The 18392-nt window shown below is 39.2% G+C and overlaps 1 protein-coding gene across 8 annotated transcripts in view; it reads left to right on the plus strand.

The window, feature by feature from the left end:
• Nucleotides 1-18392, plus strand: part of bcor (BCL6 corepressor) — a 283650-nt gene that overhangs the window by 225905 nt on the left and 39353 nt on the right. For 7 of the 8 annotated variants that reach the window (XM_073045540.1, XM_073045541.1, XM_073045548.1 and 4 more), the window contains 4 exons: nucleotides 5017-5110; nucleotides 12278-15118; nucleotides 16327-16383; nucleotides 16794-16977. In XM_073045540.1, coding sequence (XP_072901641.1) covers nucleotides 5017-5110; nucleotides 12278-15118; nucleotides 16327-16383; nucleotides 16794-16977 — 3176 coding nt within the window. The remainder of the gene's footprint in view (nucleotides 1-5016; nucleotides 5111-12277; nucleotides 15119-16326; nucleotides 16384-16793; nucleotides 16978-18392) is intronic. The other variant, XM_073045543.1, reaches the window with a different exon arrangement.

The raw sequence follows: 18392 nt of genomic DNA on the forward strand, positions 1-18392 counted from the left end.
ATTTTGCTGTCTCTGAGCGAGTTCCTTGAGGCCAAGAAGCCTGGAGACAAGCCCACAATCAACTCCATTTCTTGCCGATTAAAAACCCGAGGAAGATTAAAAGCATCGAGGTGCGGAAGGCAAGTGGGTGTTCAGTGCCGTCTACAGCCTCTCACTCGCTGTTGCCAGAGGAAGGTGCCTGCATGTGAGGCTCTCTCTGTGCTTCTGGAGGAAGGTCCCTGCATTTGAATGGTCTCTCTCCCTCAATGCATTCGGAGGATGGTGCTGAAATTCTGGGTCTGCAGATTGTGGATTGGACTCTCATTCATGTTATGATGTGTTTCTGGTTGCTCCTTTTTTTTGTTGTCGCTATTTTTGGTGATTTTGATTGGGATGGCCTGCAGATACCAAACACTGAGCTGAACTGAATGTGCACTCTTTCAATTTGTATTTTATATTCTGAAATGTTCACTCTTTTTTTGTTGCCACTTGTGCTATTTTTTTTGCATGGGGGAGCGTTTGATATTTTTCTTTGAACGGGTTCCATGGTTTTTCTTTGTTTCATGGCTCTCTGCAGGAAAGACAAATCTCAGGGTTGTATACTGCATACATACTTTGATAATAAATGCATTTTGAACTTGGACAAATAATAAATTGAAGAAGGTAGCACCAGCGACCACAGATGACGTGACCAAAGATGATGTCCTTTAGGCAGTTCATGAAACTACTTATTTTACTTTTTCTTCTTTAAAATGAGTGCTATTTGATGGTGTGTTTTTGGGCGGATTGAGTGATCTGGCACTTAGCTGTCTCTAAGGCAGTTTGGTGAGGTTTGGAACATAGTGTGTGGCCTAGAGGTCAAGATGCCTGGAGATGGAGCGTGAGCCCATGATTGACTTAATTTCTTGCTGATCAAAGCATCGAGTAAGATTGAAATGTATGAGAACGAGAGCAGAAGGCAAGTGGGTGTTCAGCATCAGCTGCCTGTGCTTGACTGGGCGCTCTCTCTCTCTCTCTCTCTCTCTCACTCTCACTCTCTCTCTCTCCCTCTCTCTCTCTCTCTCTCCCTCTCTCTCTCTCTCTCTCCCTCTCTCTCTCTCTCTCTCTCTCTCTCCCTCTCCCTCTCCCTCTCCCTCTCCCTCTCCCTCTCCCTCTCCCTCTCCCTCTCCCTCTCTCTCTCTCCCTCTCTCTCCCCCTCTCTCCCTCTCTCTCTCTCTCTCTCTCTCTCTCTCTCTCTTCCCCCCCCCCCCCCCCCTTGTGCTCGCTGCACCCAGAGGATGGTACCAGATTCTTGGTTTTTCGGCAAGGTTTAATTGATACGGTTTGTGGATTGGACTCTGTAGTTCATGTTATATGTGTTTTTGGTTTCTGGTTGCTTTTTTTAATTGCTATTTTTTGTGATTTTGATTGGGGTGGACTGGTCCTGTGGCCTGCAGTCAACAAACGACACATCACTAATTCGAAATGAACTGAACATTCCTAGACTGTTTCAATGACTCTGTGGTTTGACGTTTTATTTTCTGTGTCTCTCGCTTGTTTTTTTTGCTGTTTGTGCCATTTGGTTTTTTTATTGCGTGTTGGGTATTTGATATTTTCTCTGAATAGGTTCGATGGTGTTTCTTTGTTTCTCGACTGTCTGTGGGAAGACGAATCTCAGATTTGTATACCACATACACACTTTGATAATAAATATACTTTGAACTATTTAAATAACTAGAATATTGAAATAGAGTAAAGTAAATTAAAAAGTGGTAAACCTCATTGAAGTGAGTGAAAATTCTGATTCCGTGCCAGATCAGCATTGATCCTGGTGTTTATAGTCAAATTGCAGAAGTCCTGTTCACTTAGGGGTTATTGAATATTTCCATTTTCTTGATTTGTTTCTAGCTATAACATGTAATCTGGGTCCCCAGATATGACAACCTTTCACAAGTGGCAAGGTTTATTGAGGGCATTTTAGGATTTTCTGGATTAAACCAAGCAGCTGTGGAAATCCTGAGTTTGTCAGTTTCATGTAATTATAGCAAACATTAATTATTTTGCCCATATTTCTACTGCAGTGTATATACCATTAAATTAATCACCTCATGTTGTTGGGGAATGCTGCTCAAAACAGGCAATGTGCTAGAAATTATTTTCCTCTCTCCATAAATAAGAAGAGAATTTGTAGGGGACTTGCACTTAGCTTGCCTATGTACGTGTGATCATTTTAATTTTAACTACTTTGCTTTTAGTCTGCAGAAGTATTTCAAAACAATATAAATTCAGCACTAGTTTAAACTGGACTATAGATTTACTATTCAAAATACTATATGTCTAAAATTCCTCTTCAGTTTTGAATGGCTAATGCTTACTTGGTCAAAAATAAATGCTCACAAATAAATCTACATTGTATTTCTGTATGATACATGTGGAAAATTGAACCCACTGAGATCCAAATTCCAGGCAATTATATAGAACACATAACACAGCACAGGAAAAGGCCATTTTGTCCACAGTGTTGTGCCAAACCAGCTAAAAAGCAAGTCAAAAGCACCCAAACACTAATGCCCCCCTACCTACACCACGTCCGTATCTCTCCATCCTCCTTATATCTATGTGCCTATCCACATGCCTCTTAAAAGCCTCTAATGTATTTGCCTCTACCATAATTAATGCAAAATAGTTTTTAAAGTGGTTGGTGCAGTGGTGTTGGAGGTAGTGCAACTGTCTTGGAGCTCTAGTGACCTTGCTTCAATCCAGCTGAAAGTATTGTTTCAGTAAGGTTCCTTTTGCCATTGTATGCATGTTCTGTTGCTCTCAAGAGCTCTCTTGATATACATGATTAAATAAGGTGCTTCAACATGAATAGTGCAATTACTGTTTCAACCCACTGAGATGTAATCTGCTAGTTACTACTGCTTAACTAGGAATAATAGGTGCTCTGTTGTATTCTATTTGAACATGTAAATGGTTTGTCTTGAGGCCACTGTCTCCCTCAATATGGCTATTATTTGCGCAAGTTAAGGTGGTAACCATATTTTTGGCAGTTTGTTTCTGATTAGCCAAAAGGGATTTGGTATCCAAATTGAAGAGCTACTGTAGTTTTTGCTCTGCTTAATATACACTCATTGGCCACTTTGTTAGGTACATTTGTACACCTGCTTGTTAATGCAAATATCTAATCAGCCAATCATGTGATAGCAACTCAGTGCATAAAAGTATTTAGACATGGTCAAGAAGTTCAGTTGTTCAGACCAATCATCAGAATGGGGAAGAAATACAATCCATCGTCAAAGTCTCTTTGAATCAGAATCAGGTTTATTATCACCAGCATGTGACATGAAATTTGTTAACTTAGCAGCAGCAATTCAATGCAGTACATAATCTAGCACAGAGAGAGAAAAATAATAATAAAAAATAAAATAAAACATAATAAAGAATTAAATCAATTATGTATATTGAAGAGATTATTAAAAATATGCAAGAACAGAAATATTGTATATTTAAAAAAGTGAGATAGTGTCCAAAGCTTCAAAGTCCATTTAGGAGTTGGATGGTAGAGGGGAAGAAGCTGTTCTTGAATCCCCGAGTGTGTGCCTTCAGGCTTCTGTATCTCCTACCTGATGGTAACAGTGAGAAGAGGGCATGCTCTGGGTGCTGGAGGTCTTTAATAATGGAAGCTGCCTTTCTGAGACACCACTCCCTAAAGATGTCCTGGGTACTTTCTAAGCTAGTACCCAAGATGGAGCTAACTAGATTTACAACTTTCTGTGCTTCTTTTGGTCCTGTGCAGTAGCCCCTCCATACCAGATAGTGATGCAGCCTGTCAGAATGCTCTCCACGGTGCAACTATAGAAGTTTTTGAGCGTATTTGTTGACGTGTCAAATCACTTCAAACTCCTCATAAAGTACAGCCGCTGTCTTGCCTTTTTTATGACAACATCAGTATGCTGGGACTGGGTTAGATCCTCGGAGATCTTGACACCCAGGAAGTTGAAGCTGCTCACTCTCTCCACTTCTGATCCCTCTATGAGGATTGGTACGTGTTGATTGATTACCAATGATTATTGGTGTCAGACAGGGTGGTTCGAACATCTCAGACACCACTGATCTCCTGGGATTTTTGTACACAAGTCTCTAGAGTTTACAGAAAATGGTGCGAAAAACGAACATTCAGTAAGCAGCAGTTTTGTGGACAAAAATGCCTTTTAAGTAAGAGAGGGCAGAGGAGAATTCCCAGACAGGTTCAAACTGACAGAAAGGTGACAGTAACTCAAATAACCACATGGTACAATGGAGGTGTGCAGAAGTGCACTCTGAATGAAGATCATATTGAACCTTGAAGTAGATGTGCTACAGCAGCAGAAGACCTTGAACATAATCTCAGTGACCACTTTATTAGATATAGGAGGTACCTAATAAAGTGGCCACTAGTGTATACTACAGTGTTTCTGAAGATTGATTATATAGAGAATTCTATTAGTTGATTTATTACATGTTTGATTTATTTAACGTAAAAAGCTAGTTTCATATATGAAGGTTTCTCTATACACCCGTCTGTTTTTTTTTTATGACTTTCATTTGTATCTCTTGTTTAAGCATTGTTCCCTTTACAACATTGTTCCTAAAGTCTATTTCAAGCAGAGAAGTGATCTCATATCATATCAAATATGAAAAGCCCAGGCAGATAATTAAAACTGACGTTGGTGATCCTTACTGATGTTCCAGTGGCCAATTTATAGGAACACTGGAAATATTATTAATAAAGTTGGAAAGCAATATTTGTTTGACTTTGAAGAGTTCTGGATAACTTTTAAAGGCACGGTATCCAAGGTGACTTTTACCTTAAATAGTGATTACCTATCATACTCAGTGCCTTATGGAATAATGAAGAAAAGCTTGCCTTAAGTAGTTCATTGCTGTAGGAAGGGTGAAACTATTTTGAGAGAAAGAATACTTGCTGATCATGATAACTAAAACTATTTGAGAAATGCCTAATATTGCATTGTGTGTGCAGGTTAAGGCCAACATGATTGAATTTGATTTTTTTCACAGTCGGAAAGTCTCTGTAAGTGATGGTGAAACACAAAAAAGCATGAAGCGTTTTGGGATGAGAGAAGAGAATCATATGACCCACAACTTGAGTGTGGTGAGTTATTACTTTTGTACTTGTCAAATTTAACTTGTCTGTTATTTTGAACTAATGAACTAGAGTGAATTAATTTGTTAAAATTGCTTATTGATTGTCAATATACAAGACATTTGATCTCAGTTGTACATTAATCTCAGAGTTTAGACCTGTTGAAATACAGTCACAAGCTGAAGTTTAAAAAACATAAGGAATAGGACTAGGCTATCTGGCCTGTTGAGCCTGCTCCATCATTCTGACTGATCTGGCCTTGGACTCGACTCCATCTACTTGCCCTTTTTTCCCCATAACCCTTAAATCCCCTACTATGCAAAACTCTACCTTAAATATATTTAATGAGGTGACCTCTACTGCTTCCTTGGCCAGAGAATTCCACATTTTCACATGAGCTTTTAGTTTCATGTCTTCCTTTATTTCCTTAGTTATCCAAAACTGGCTCTTCCCATCTGTACTCTTGCTTTTAACTGCATTGTACTGTTGTTGTGCACTACGAAAAATCTCTTTGAAAGTCTCCTCATGTTCCTCAGCTGTTCCCCCCCACCGTAGCCTGTGTTCCCAGTTTACACGAGCTAACTCCTTCTTCATCCCATGTATTTTCCCTTATTTAGGCATTATTACACTGAGTTCAGATCAAACTATCGTGTCCTCCATTTGTATTTTTGTATTTGAATGATTCAATCATTCTGTGATCACTCTTTCCAAAGGATCCGTAACAGCGAGATAGTTAATTTTATGTGTCTCACTGCACAGGATCAGATCTAAAATAGCATGTTCCTTTGTAGGTTTAGTAACATGCTGTGCAAAAAAGTGTAAGGAATGCATTCTATCAACTTCTCCTCAAGACACCCTCAACCAATATGATTGACCAACTATATATGCAAGTTGTAGAAGGAGTATAGTATGATGCATCTTTGATACATATTATTGTAGCAACCTTTACTTGAATATACAAGACTTGATTTTAAAGCTTATGGATGATATACACCCACCCAAAATATGCTGTGAACAATGAGGAACATCACAATAGACTTAAGATGAAAGCAGAGAGACTGATGAAATGGGCAGATATATGATAGGTGAAATTTAATGGAAGCGTGTAGGAAGGATAGAATCATTCGTAGAACATGTATAATTTTAAAGGTAGTTCAGAGACACGAAGTGCTTATACTCACATTTTTGGAAGTGGCAAGCAAATATAATTAGGTTCTTTTTAACAAAGAACATTCTTGGTTTTATAAACACAGGCATAGAACAATGTAGCAAGGAATTTTTAGCAAACCTTTATGGATCACTAGCTAGGTTCCAGCTACATCATTGCTCCTTTTTCAAGTAAGTAGACTTAAGGAAGAATGTCAAGATATTAGGAGATTTACTTGAGTGGTGTTGATAAGGTTATGGGATATTTAATAGAGATCTTCAAATTTATAAGGAAATTTGACTAATAAGAATAGACTATCTCCTGTGGCACAGGCATTAAGAATGTGAGAACACAGATTAAGGACATTTGCAAAATGACTGGTGATGTATAAGAATATTTTATGCAGTCAGTTGTAATTTTGTGTGCACCATTTGAACAGGAATCAAATGTAATAATAACCTGATCAGAATCAGGTTTAATATCACTGGCATATGTCGTGAAACTTGTTGCTATGTGGTAGCCTGTACATTGCAATACATAATAAAAATTGTAAATTACAGTAAGAGGTAGGAGTGTGTGTGTTTATTTATTTATTTTTAACTCTCTTTCTCTCCCTCTCTCCCCCCACACCTCTTATGGGTGGTGTGTATCTGTATTTTTCCCTCAGTCTTGGGTCCTCTACCAGAGGCCTGGGAATTTGAGGATTCGGTGTGTATCTTTCTGTTCCTAGTAGTGCGCTCTTCTGGACTGAGATCTCAGATGTTGTTCCCAGGATTTGTTGGACCTAGTCTTCCAGTTCTGGTGTCTCAGCCCCAAGTGCTCGTATCACCACTGGGATTACTCTGGCTTTAACCTTCTACATCCTTTCTATCTGCTCTTTCAAGCCCTGGTATTTCTCCAGCTTCTCATATTCTTTCTTCCAGATGTTACTGTCATTCAGGATTGCCACATCTATTACTATTGTTTTCTTCTGTTCCTTGTTCTGTATTACTATGTCTGGTTGGTTGGCTGGTACCTTCTTATCAGTCTGCATTTGGAAATCCCACCAGATCTTAGCTCTGTCATTCTCCACTACCTTCTTAGGTGTTTCCGTTTGGAATTGCGAGTGTCCAATCCATACTCAGCACAGATATTCTATACACAATTCCTAAAAACCTGATTTCAGCAGTTTATTTGCACAGTCTGCATCTTGGGTCTTGCTTCCATTGCTCTGGTGCTCAGCGCTTGTTCTTGTACAGCTATGAGCAAGTGCCTCTTTGCTGTCCCTCAGCCCTACCATTTTGAGACATTGGTTTGACTTCCTTACGTCAGCCACCTCTGATATCTGGTGATGGTACATCCTGTGCAATGGCTTGTCCTGCCATGGCCTCTGGTCCTCTGGTTCTGCTTCACCCACTTCCATTTCCATATTGCCTGCCTGCTGTCTGAGGTATTCTCCAGCAGATCCTCCTTAGGGGCCATATTCCTGATATAATCATGGATGTTTTGCACTTCTTCCAGGATTGTGGCCTTGACACTTCCAAGTCCCTATTCTCCTTTATTCCTATGGCTGTACAGTCACTTGATGTTGAACTTTGGGTGGAGTCCTCCATGTATTGTTAGTAGTTTCCAGGTCTTGATGTCAGCGGCTTTCAGTTCATTCATTGTCCAGCACGCTATTGAGGCTGGGTATCTGATGACTGGTATAATGAATGTGTTGATGGATCTGATCTTGTTCTTCCCATTCAGCTGGTTTTTTAGGACCTTTCTCACTCTTTGGAGGTACATAGATGTTGCAGCCTTCCTTCTGTCCTCATCATGGCTTCCATGCCCCTGCAGGGTCCCCAGGTATTTGTAGCTGTCCTGTACATCTGATATGTAGCTGTCAAGTAACTCAACTCCTTCAGTCTTGATGAGTTTACCTCTTTTCACTACCATCCGGGCACACTTTTCCAGTCCAAATGACATCCCGATGGCTCAGCTGTACACCCTTGTTAGGTGGAATAGTGAGTCAATGTCTCGTTCATTTCTGGCATACAGCTTGATGTTATCCATGTACAGAAGGTGGCTGATGGTTACTCCCCTCTTGAACCTGTATCCATATCCACTCTGAGATGATCTGGCTGAAGGGGTTCAAGCCTATGCAGAATAGTGGGGGGGATAGTGCATCACCCTGATATATCGCATATCCGGTGGACACTTTTGCTTTTGGCTTTGAGTTAACTTTTAGCATTGTCCTCCATTGAGTTCTTGACGAAGGTCCTTAGTATCGTGTTGACCTTGTACAGAGAAAGGCATTCCAGGGTGTGTGTGTGAGGCATTGAAAATCATATGGTTTCTGATAGTTGATCCAGGCTATACTTAAGTTGGTTTGCTTGGTCTTGAAGTCTCACACGACTGCTCTTTCCACCAGTAATTGGTGTTTGGAGCCTCTCGTTCCAATACCAACCACCCTCTGAGCAGGGACTCAGGAATTCACACACATGTTCCTTCGGCTTTGTGGCTATGATGCCTGATAGGAGCTTCCACGTTGTTGACGGGCAGGTTATAGGCCGGCAGTTTGATGGTGTTGCTCCTTTGTGAAGATTCATTATGAGTACTGTCCTTCCTTGAGTTAGCCAGCCAGGGTGGGATCCTGCTTCAAGTAGCTGGTTCATTTGAGCTGCCAGCCATGTTTGTAATGCTGTTAGTTCCTTCATTAAATAGGCATGGATCATGTCGGGCCCTGGTGATGTCCAGTTCTTCATACTTGCTACTCATTGCTGGACATCTACTGCTGTGATGATGACTGGTTCTTCCTCTGGGAGGTTGCAGAGGCTTGCTTGTCGGACTTTCAGTCATTGAACACTGGTATTATGTGATGCTTCTTTCTCCCATGTACTCTTCCAGTACTCCTCAGTTTCTGTTTTGGTTGGTTCAGGTACTGTCTTCTTGTTGCTGTGGAACTGTGCAAATACTTTTCCTGGTTCTTTGGAGAAGAGTGCATTTATTCACTTAGCCTCTGTGTCCTTAGTATCCCTCTGGAGTCTGGTAGCTGGAGCTGTTAACCATTGCTTGGCAGTTTCCGGGTATATCTCTGTATTTCCTCAGTAGCTGAGATGAATCTTTGGTCTTCCCACCCCTCTGCAGCTCAGTTAGTCTGCTGACTTCTGCCCTTGTGGTTTTCATCTTGGCTTCCAGTCCTTGTCTCCGAGGGGGTTATAACAGTACTCTCCACTGTATTTCATTTTGCAGCCCAGGATTTCTAGAACTACAGCTTTTGTGGGCAGATGTAATGTGAGCATGAGGGACCCCTCGCACTTGTATTACATCTGCCCACAAAAGCAGTCGTTCTAGAAATGCTGGACTACAAAATGAAATATAAAATTAAGTAGAACAAAAAGAGAAAGAAGTAGTGAGGTAGTGTCCATGGGTTCATTGTTCATTCAGAAATATGATAACAGAGGGAAAGAAGCTATTCCTGAGTCACTGAGTGTGTGACTTTAGGCTTCTGTGCCTCCTTAATGATGGATGCTGCCTTTTTGAGCCATCGCTCCCCGAAGATGCCCTGGATGTTGGGGAGGCTAGTGCCCATGCGAGTTGACTGAGTTTACAACTTCCTGCAGATTATTTATAGTTCGCATTTGAGCTGTGCGTAGCACATGTTCATGGGTGTAGAGAGAGTAGAGCAGTGGGTTAAGCATACATCACTGAGGCCCACTACTGTTTATTATCAGTGAGGAGGAGATGTTATCCGCACAGACTGTGGTCTTCTGGTGAGGAAGTCAAGGATTCAGTTGTAGTAGAGTAGAGGTCCAGGTTTTTCCACAGTTTTTGATCAGAACTGTAGAAATGAATGTGTTTAAATGATGTTATAGTTAATAAACAGCAGCCTGACGTAAATATTAGGATTGAAGAGCCAATGAGATCACATCCACCTTAGACCTATTGTAACAATAAGCAAGTTGCAGAGGCTCCAGGCCCCTGCTTAGGCAGGTGTTGATTCTAGCCATAACCAACCTCTCAATGCATATCATCACCATAGATCTGAGTTTACTGGACAATAGTTGTCAGGCAGCTCACACTGCTCTTCATGGACATTGGTATGATTGTTGCCCTTTTGAAGCAGGTGGGAACTTCAGACTGTAGCAATGTGAGATTGAAAATGTCTTTGAATACACCCGTCAGTTGGTTGGCACAAGTTTTCAGAGCCCTACCAGGTACACCATTGGTATCTGCAGCCTTCTAAGGTCTTTCACTCTCTTGAAAGACGTTCTGACTTCAGCCTCCAAGACAGATCACAGGGTCACCGGATACTGCAGGGATCCTCATAGCTGTAGTTTTATTCTCCCTTTCAAAGCATGATAAACAGGGGGAAAATTTAGGAGAATTGGACAAGGAAATGGGACTAAAAGATGAAAGAGCTTAACACTAGCAAGATAGGTTATGTAGACTTGTTTTATACAATGGCAGCTTGCTTCACTGAAGGATATAGACATACCAATTAGACTTCTACAGCAATCTCAAAGCTTCTAACTGATTATTATTGCTCTATTACCTCTATAATTCAAATTTACTTAGGCTTTTAAAGAATTGAATTCAAATTCACAAGCCATAGATTCGATCTTGATTCATATCAATAAATGAAAATAAAATTTAAAAAGCATATTGTGGAAATCTGACAAAAACATAATGTCTGTAAATACGTAGAGTTTTGATGTATAGCCTTCAAATAAAACATAAATCTATTTTTCTTTCCAAAGATGCTGTCTGACTCACTAAGAGTTTCCAGCATTTTTTGTTTTTCTTCTTAATTCTTATGTTTTCAGTCCTGCCCTTTGGATTCCTCATCCAACCACATAACATTAAGTTAGTATAACTAGTTTGAGTTCCGGTTTCTGCCTTGTTCACAGATGAGTTTCTCAGAATCTTTGTTGTTATTTCCATGTCAGATGACTCTGCAGCTGAACTCACAGAGTTATCATTTACTAACAAATGTGAAGCCAACTGAATGCCAGTTTAGTTTTGCAAACCATGTCAATTCAAGAAGTATAGTTCTGATACAATTTGTTTGCAGCTTTAAAAATTGCTAAGTGCTTCACAGATGGAGACAGATAAGGGAATGGATGCTGAACCACAAAGAGAAATTTGGTGAAGGGGAGGAGCAAAAGGGAAAATAGATGAAATTGCTTCAGAATTGAATACAGAGTTCCTTAGACCTTGGAAGTGGTCATAAGTGTAAAAAGGATGGGGAAAGTAACTCTCCTAAGTTACTTAACAGTATGTGTGATTGGCCCTGCCTCCACTACATGCTCTGTAGTCTCAATCCTCCTTATTTTAGTAATCTATAAAGCTTCAAGATATCCAGTTATTCCTGAAGGTACCAAGATCCTTTCTTAAGCCACTCACCTCTCCTTTTAGATTTGTATCTTTGATCTTTATAAAACTTTACATAGCTGGCATCAACATTTTGTTTGTGAATGTGCTGTGTAAGGCTTTGGATTGGCTTTGCTTTGTTGGAAGTGCAATATAAATGGAAATAACTACTGGTGTTCTGGCACTGCTGAATAATTTGGGCTGAGATGATGCTGAAATGATAGAGCCAAGAAAGCATAAAATTTAGGCTGATAATGCACCCTGTGGGCTTGATTTTTACACCCCACTAATAATACAGCAATGAAGGCAAATGTACTAGAAGGGGATAGAATGGATAGGAGAAGGTAAGATTTGTGGGACCAAGGCTATCAGTGGCTGAGAGAAGAGCAGTTGAATAGCTACTAAACGGTATTCGGTAAATTGATGATCAGTAGAATAGTTGGTTTATTTTACCTCCATAAACAGTAATGTTATGGTAACAAGGTCTATTAAGAGCTGAGATGTAGGTTATAAATACTTGCCTTTCTACTGTATGGTTGTTCTGTCTAGTTTCCTTGTGTTTTGTTTCATGTGCTAACCGGCAATAAATTTTATCATTTATTAGAAGAGCAGTTTTGACCGACAGAAAACAAATCGAATGATGTTTTTAATGGTATATAATATATTGTAATTAATCTTTTTGAAATTTTTTTCAGGTGGATGCTGCCTCAGTGAGACAAATTGATCGACTAAGAGCTACCAGTGGTATCATGCAAGAGGAGCTTAGAAACCATAATGGTATTATATATCCTACTGCACATGGGCTAAGAAATGAAAAAGAACAAGAGGCTGCGGTGGCCATGACCAGTTTGGGATTTATGGCCGATAGAATGCCTGATTTGAATTATAAAGTGCATCCACCAGAAACAATGGAAAATGGAAGTGGTTGCACAAAGCCTCATGAAAGCTTTAGCACACTGTACAAATCACCTCCTGGTCTACAAAGTGCTGCTGGTGCCCGAGGTGAACCACTGGGTTTAGAAGGATCTTCTGCTGGCAAACAAACTCCAGTAAATGGAACTGGTCCAAGTTATTTGCGGCTTCCATGGGTTAACCCATACATAGAGAGCCCACCATCAGGCATGTATTCATTTGTGGACTCGTCAAGTAATTACCCAAGGAACATGTATAAAACATGTTTGATACCTTCACAGAACTCTTTTGGCCTACCGCAGCACATAACCTATTCACCAGTCTGTAGTCACAGTGACCGCTTCTTATACATACCACCTCCACACTATGGCTTGCCTCCCATCCCTTCATCTCTTCCTTCTCCATTAAGGATTACACCAGCTGCAACATCACCCATAATGTCATCGATGGTTCACTGTTCTGAAAAATGCCTTTCCGGGATAATGACAGGTAACCCAAGACTACCAGTTGATCCACACATTTTGACTCATCAGATTTCAAGTAGTAAGAAAACAAGGGTTCCAGCTTCTGAAAAGTCAAATGCTAGTAGCATTTCTGCTGACCCAGCTGCATTGTTGCAATCTCCAAGACCACCTTCCCGGCTTCAGCTATCCTCAGGGCAGATTGGTGAGAATTCTTCTGAATTTCAGAAGCATCTTGCTAGGATATCTGGTCCTTCTCCTTCAATGGCACTTACTCATGGTTATTTAAGTCTAAGTAGTGAATTTACTTCTCCTGTTCGCTCAGTAAATGGCAAAACCTCAAAACCATCAGAATCCAGTGAAAACTTCCAGCAAACAGCAACACATTCACGAAACACTCAGCCAGAACAAAAAACTGCTAAGTCTCCATCGCAGCAAGAAAAACAGACATCCACCAAAGACTGCAATGAAAAGCCTCTAGATCTGTCTTCTAAAGTAGGCTGTGGTGAGACCTCAACTGATCAAGTGTCAAAGACTGAGAGTATTGATAAGGTGGTACCTGGCAAATGGCGAAACAACTCTTCATTGTCAAACAAGGAAACACATTCTGAAGGTTTTTCGACTTCAATGCAGTGTGATGTTCCTGTTGAAAGGCCTGCTATTATTAATAAATTGCACTCAACCTGGGCTATTCCTAGTACCAGTTCTGCAGGAGACCATCAAACGAGTAGTATATTGGTGAGCAATAAAACACTAGAGCGTATAATTCCACATCAGCGAAGCTCCTCGTGTCCTAGGATTGGGAGTTCCAATGGTTCTGTTACTCATATTCCAGGTTCGGTCTCTGCATTGGGCCGTCCTGCATCTGCTTCACCTTCGCCAAATGTTAATACTGAATGGGTTCAGTCTGAAAAGGCACATCGGAATAATTCTTCAAATAAGACATCTGTCATTCACCAAACAGGACAGTCCTCTCCAATACCAAGTAAGCAGCCCACTAAAGGGACCAAAGGAAGCTGTCAAGATTTTGTGTCGCATGCAACTGAAAGTGGTCAGTCATCAGGTTCAATATTTCTAACTCCAAATGAGACTTTTCTATCTCCACCTTTACCATATACAAATAGGTATTTTACATACTCCACACCAGAAGGAATCCCAATTAGCCACCTTCCATTACCTGATAAAGGACTTGTATTTCCCCATCCTGCCTTATTACCCAATGGCAACTTATACGCAGGAAACTTAGCACCAAAGCACAGACTTTCTTATAGCAGTTTGCCAACATGCAGAAGTGAATACACACTATTCCACAATACCCAGAATTTGATCAACCCTATCATCTCGCCAAACAGTGTTCAGGAAGAAAAACGGAGTGAAGGCGCACAGCGACGATCCAGATCACATGATCGACTTCGAAGCAGTGAAGAACCAGTTAACAGAGAGAGACCAGCAGAAATTTCACAAAAAGTAAATGCAGACCAGTCACATGCTTCAGGAAGAAGTGAACCATTATGTCATAGTCCAAAGAATCATGGCAAAACATTTGCCAAAGATAATAAGGACAAGCAGCTGATCTTAGAACACAATGATCAACGGGGTAAAACTGAAGCAAAAACATCTAAAAAGTGTATCCCATCAGAGGGCAATAACAAACAAAATTCCACAAAGGAAAGCAGTGATAAAACAGTTGACTCAGTGGAAGCCGTTTCAATAGAAGATGGTATCCAAAAAGACAGAGATGCCCATAAGGGGGTAGAGACCTGTAGCTTATCACAGAGCCAGTGTGTACCAAACCAGAATATAAACAAAGAAAATACTTCAGACAGCCAAAGCAAAGCGAGTACAACAGCTCACTTGATTGCTGATGTCTCAGAGAATGATTCCATTATTAACAATGTTGCCGCATCTTCTGGCAAAACAAATACAGAGAAGGAATTTGGTGCTGAAACTGGGCAGTTTTTGGCTCAATTGAATCACAGTGATACCAAAGACAGAATTGAAGATCTGGAGGCAACAGCTGCTAAATTTATGAAGCCGAAGAAATCTAATCTAACAAAACGAATAGCAAACTCAGCTGGGTACGTGGGAGATAAATTTAAGTGTGTCACAACTGAACTATATGCAGACTCTAGCCAACTTAGTCGAGAACAACGAGCACTACAGGTGAGTTGTTGATTTGTTTGTCAATGATTAAAATGTTCTTAATTAAAGCCTTTTGATTTTATAAAACATTTTTAATGTTTAATATTCTTGCTTGAGTAAAGTAAACCCTACTTAAATAGGTTTCTTTATTTTTCTGAAGGCTGCTCCATGCATCCATTACTAGGCCATGATATAAAGAAGTCTTTACAGTGGGCTAATCCATCTTAAGAATTTTGTGAACTATGAATAATGATGTGTAACAGCAGTTAAATCTAAATTGTTCTTGGGAAGTTGGCAATATTTGCAAGACAATATTTTGTGTTCCTCCCTAATTATCCTGAGGATGTCAATAATCATTCATATATGATGGAACTGGATTTACATGTTAGGTCAGATAGGCAAAATGCAGGATTATGACAGGAGCTGAGCACATATTATCCATAACATTCAAAATACATTGGATTCTTTTCTCAATTTGACTTGTCTGAATTTGAACTGAAGTTCCGGTTACCAGTTCAATACCACAATCACTGTGCTACTGTGCCCACATCAGTTCTGGCTTCTATCAAAATTTTTGATCCGTTATTGCCAGTTTTCATGTGATACCAAACCACTGATATTACATTCCTTTTGCTTTATAAACAAAACCAAATCACCCCAAAGTGACATATATTTTCAAAAATGGAAATGAAGATGAAATAATATGTATATAAAACACCACCAATGACATACAGACTTGTACTATGTCATGTAATGGCTTTGTCCTTGTATTCATGGTTGTACTGTTTATCTGAATAAATTTCGGACATCTCCATGGCCGCACTTATTATGTGTTTCTGTAGCATGTTCAAAAATGTTTGGCATTGTCTGCTATCGTTGTTCTTGTGCAATAATTAAAAATCAGAAAGTGTGTAGCATTAGAAATCAGTGATATGGTTAATTATCTCCAAGGATAAGTTTTCTTCCCATACTAGATATGTTATAGATAGGTCCATTAATTAGATGAATTATTTATCCCTACCCCATCCTCCCTCTTTGCTTTTTTCCCCACACATTTGTATTGTATATATTTATTGTATGTAAGGTCTTCAGTAAACATTCCACCTTTACACACATTTTTGATAGGTGAAAAGCCTCTTAATTTTCATTCTTGTTGTGAAGTTTTGGTTTGTGTCTGTAAAGAAATGAATGCTAAAGTTCCCCACTGAGTGATCATTTTAATTGAATAGATGGAAGGATTATCACAAGAGGACAGTATTTTAAATCAGCCTGCTGCTTACTGTGAGGTCAGTTCTTAAGATTTTTCTCAGATTATTTAACTTAAATGAAAAGAATTGTTAAATGATTTTAGTTAACAAAAGTTTGGGCAGTGAGTCAACAGATGTGGACCCCAGAACTAGTCTACAGACTACCTTCCTTGTTTTGAAACTCTCAAGCGTGTTTCAAGATTATATGCAATAGAAATATAATTTTCTTTTAAGATAAGCAACAATCCTTTTTTCATAGGAGATGCTATAATTATTCATTTTATTAAATAGAGCATTGATGCAACTTTAGAACACTGCTGATTTTAGAAATTCTCTTTCTTACAATGAGTTTTCAGTACAGGTGTGAAATTAAGGCAAATTTGTTACTGCTGTTCTATTAATAAGAGATTATGTTATTCATTTATTAATACTTTAATTTATGATTCTAGCGTGCTATGATGCGCTTTTCTGAGCTTGAGATGAAACAGCGGGATGATAGTAGGGTATCTGAGGATGCATTAGAGGACAACAAATTAGGTGACGCTGAATGGAAAAGCTTCACCGGGAAGAAGGAAAAGAAGTCAAAGGAAGACTCAGAAGATGAGATTACATCAGTAGAACATTTTGATGAAGGTGAATGACATAGAATGACATAAGTTATTGCATTTGGAAGGGGTAGGGGTATTAAGTACAATGATGTGTAATATAATTCGAATTAAAACTTATTTTCCTACTGGTAACTTGGAAATCATTGGGCTGAATCATGTTGAATATTATTGGCATTTCCAAACAGTTACCAGCAGTCAGCCAATCAACAAAAGTGAGACCCCAGACATGTCAAGAGAGAGCTTACTAACTAACTCAGAGGGCTGTCTGTCATTTTACTGTATCCCTGGAATCTGCATGGAATAGTGTATGGAATCTACTGTAGTGCAAACCATTTACATCTATGAAACATTTTTGTTCAGTAAAATTCAGTAATTTAGAAATTCAAAGTTTTACCTTGGTGAATAAAAATCAATTTCAAATAGTCACCATTAAAGTAATGGGAGTTGAATTTTACATACAATAATCTGGATAGTCCTAAGTGTATTAAATAATTCTGTTGAGCAACATATTAGTTAAGTGCATTCTGGATTTTTTTGCAGTTTACATAACCTTGACTTTGGATACTAGTTATTTTTTTTAAAAAGCACATCATAATACAATAATAAGTAATTTACCAACTTTCAGCAATATGTTCATTGAAAAGTGAACACCATTGCAACCAACCAGCTTTTTAGTTTTCACCTTTAAAGAAAAACTTACTGCGGTTTCTTAATAAAATAATTACTTTTGATATGAAAACATATTTTGTACAGTGGCAGTCAGTGCCTTTGTATAATATTTGAAGATGTACTGAGCCAGAGCTGCTTTTGGAATCTTGCAATTTCAGCCAGGGACCTTACAAGTTTTGTGTTAGGGTCTGATTCTTAATCCAAACTGAAATATTGCAGGAAACATACAGAGATTTGATAGAAACAACTGTGCTTAAAATTCCCCAATATGTTCTATGGTGTGGTCAGTTTTGCATGAATTGGTCTTGTGTTAGCTTCGTAAGCAAGGAGAATGTGTGAAATTTTACGATTTCATAGACATTGGACTGAATAGTCTAGTCTATCAATCCTTGATCTATTTGCAAAGCAAGCAGACAATTATTTCATTCCCATATATTCAGTGAAGTTTATTTTTGGTTATTACAGTTAGTATTTCTCTGCCCTGTAGTATTCAGAAAGTGGTTCTCTCAAAGTAAAAGTTTAGCATCAGTGATCAGTTTAGCAAGTAAGTTTTGTCTGACAAGGTCATGAATGCTGCTGAATTATTGGTTGATTCTTGAATGCCCCTGTTAGTCTACTCACTTATCTGCCAGTCACCTGGCAGTGAAAGACCAGTAATGAAATTGCCTGGTTGCTGTGGTGAATTGAAACTATTACCATGACAACAATGCTATGGAGTGTTACCATGGTACACCACATGGTGATAAATTACAGGATGTGCCATGAGTCATA

Source organism: Hemitrygon akajei, chromosome 5 (genome assembly GCF_048418815.1).
Source record: "Hemitrygon akajei chromosome 5, sHemAka1.3, whole genome shotgun sequence".
In the NCBI taxonomy this organism is placed as follows: Eukaryota; Metazoa; Chordata; class Chondrichthyes; order Myliobatiformes; family Dasyatidae; genus Hemitrygon; species Hemitrygon akajei.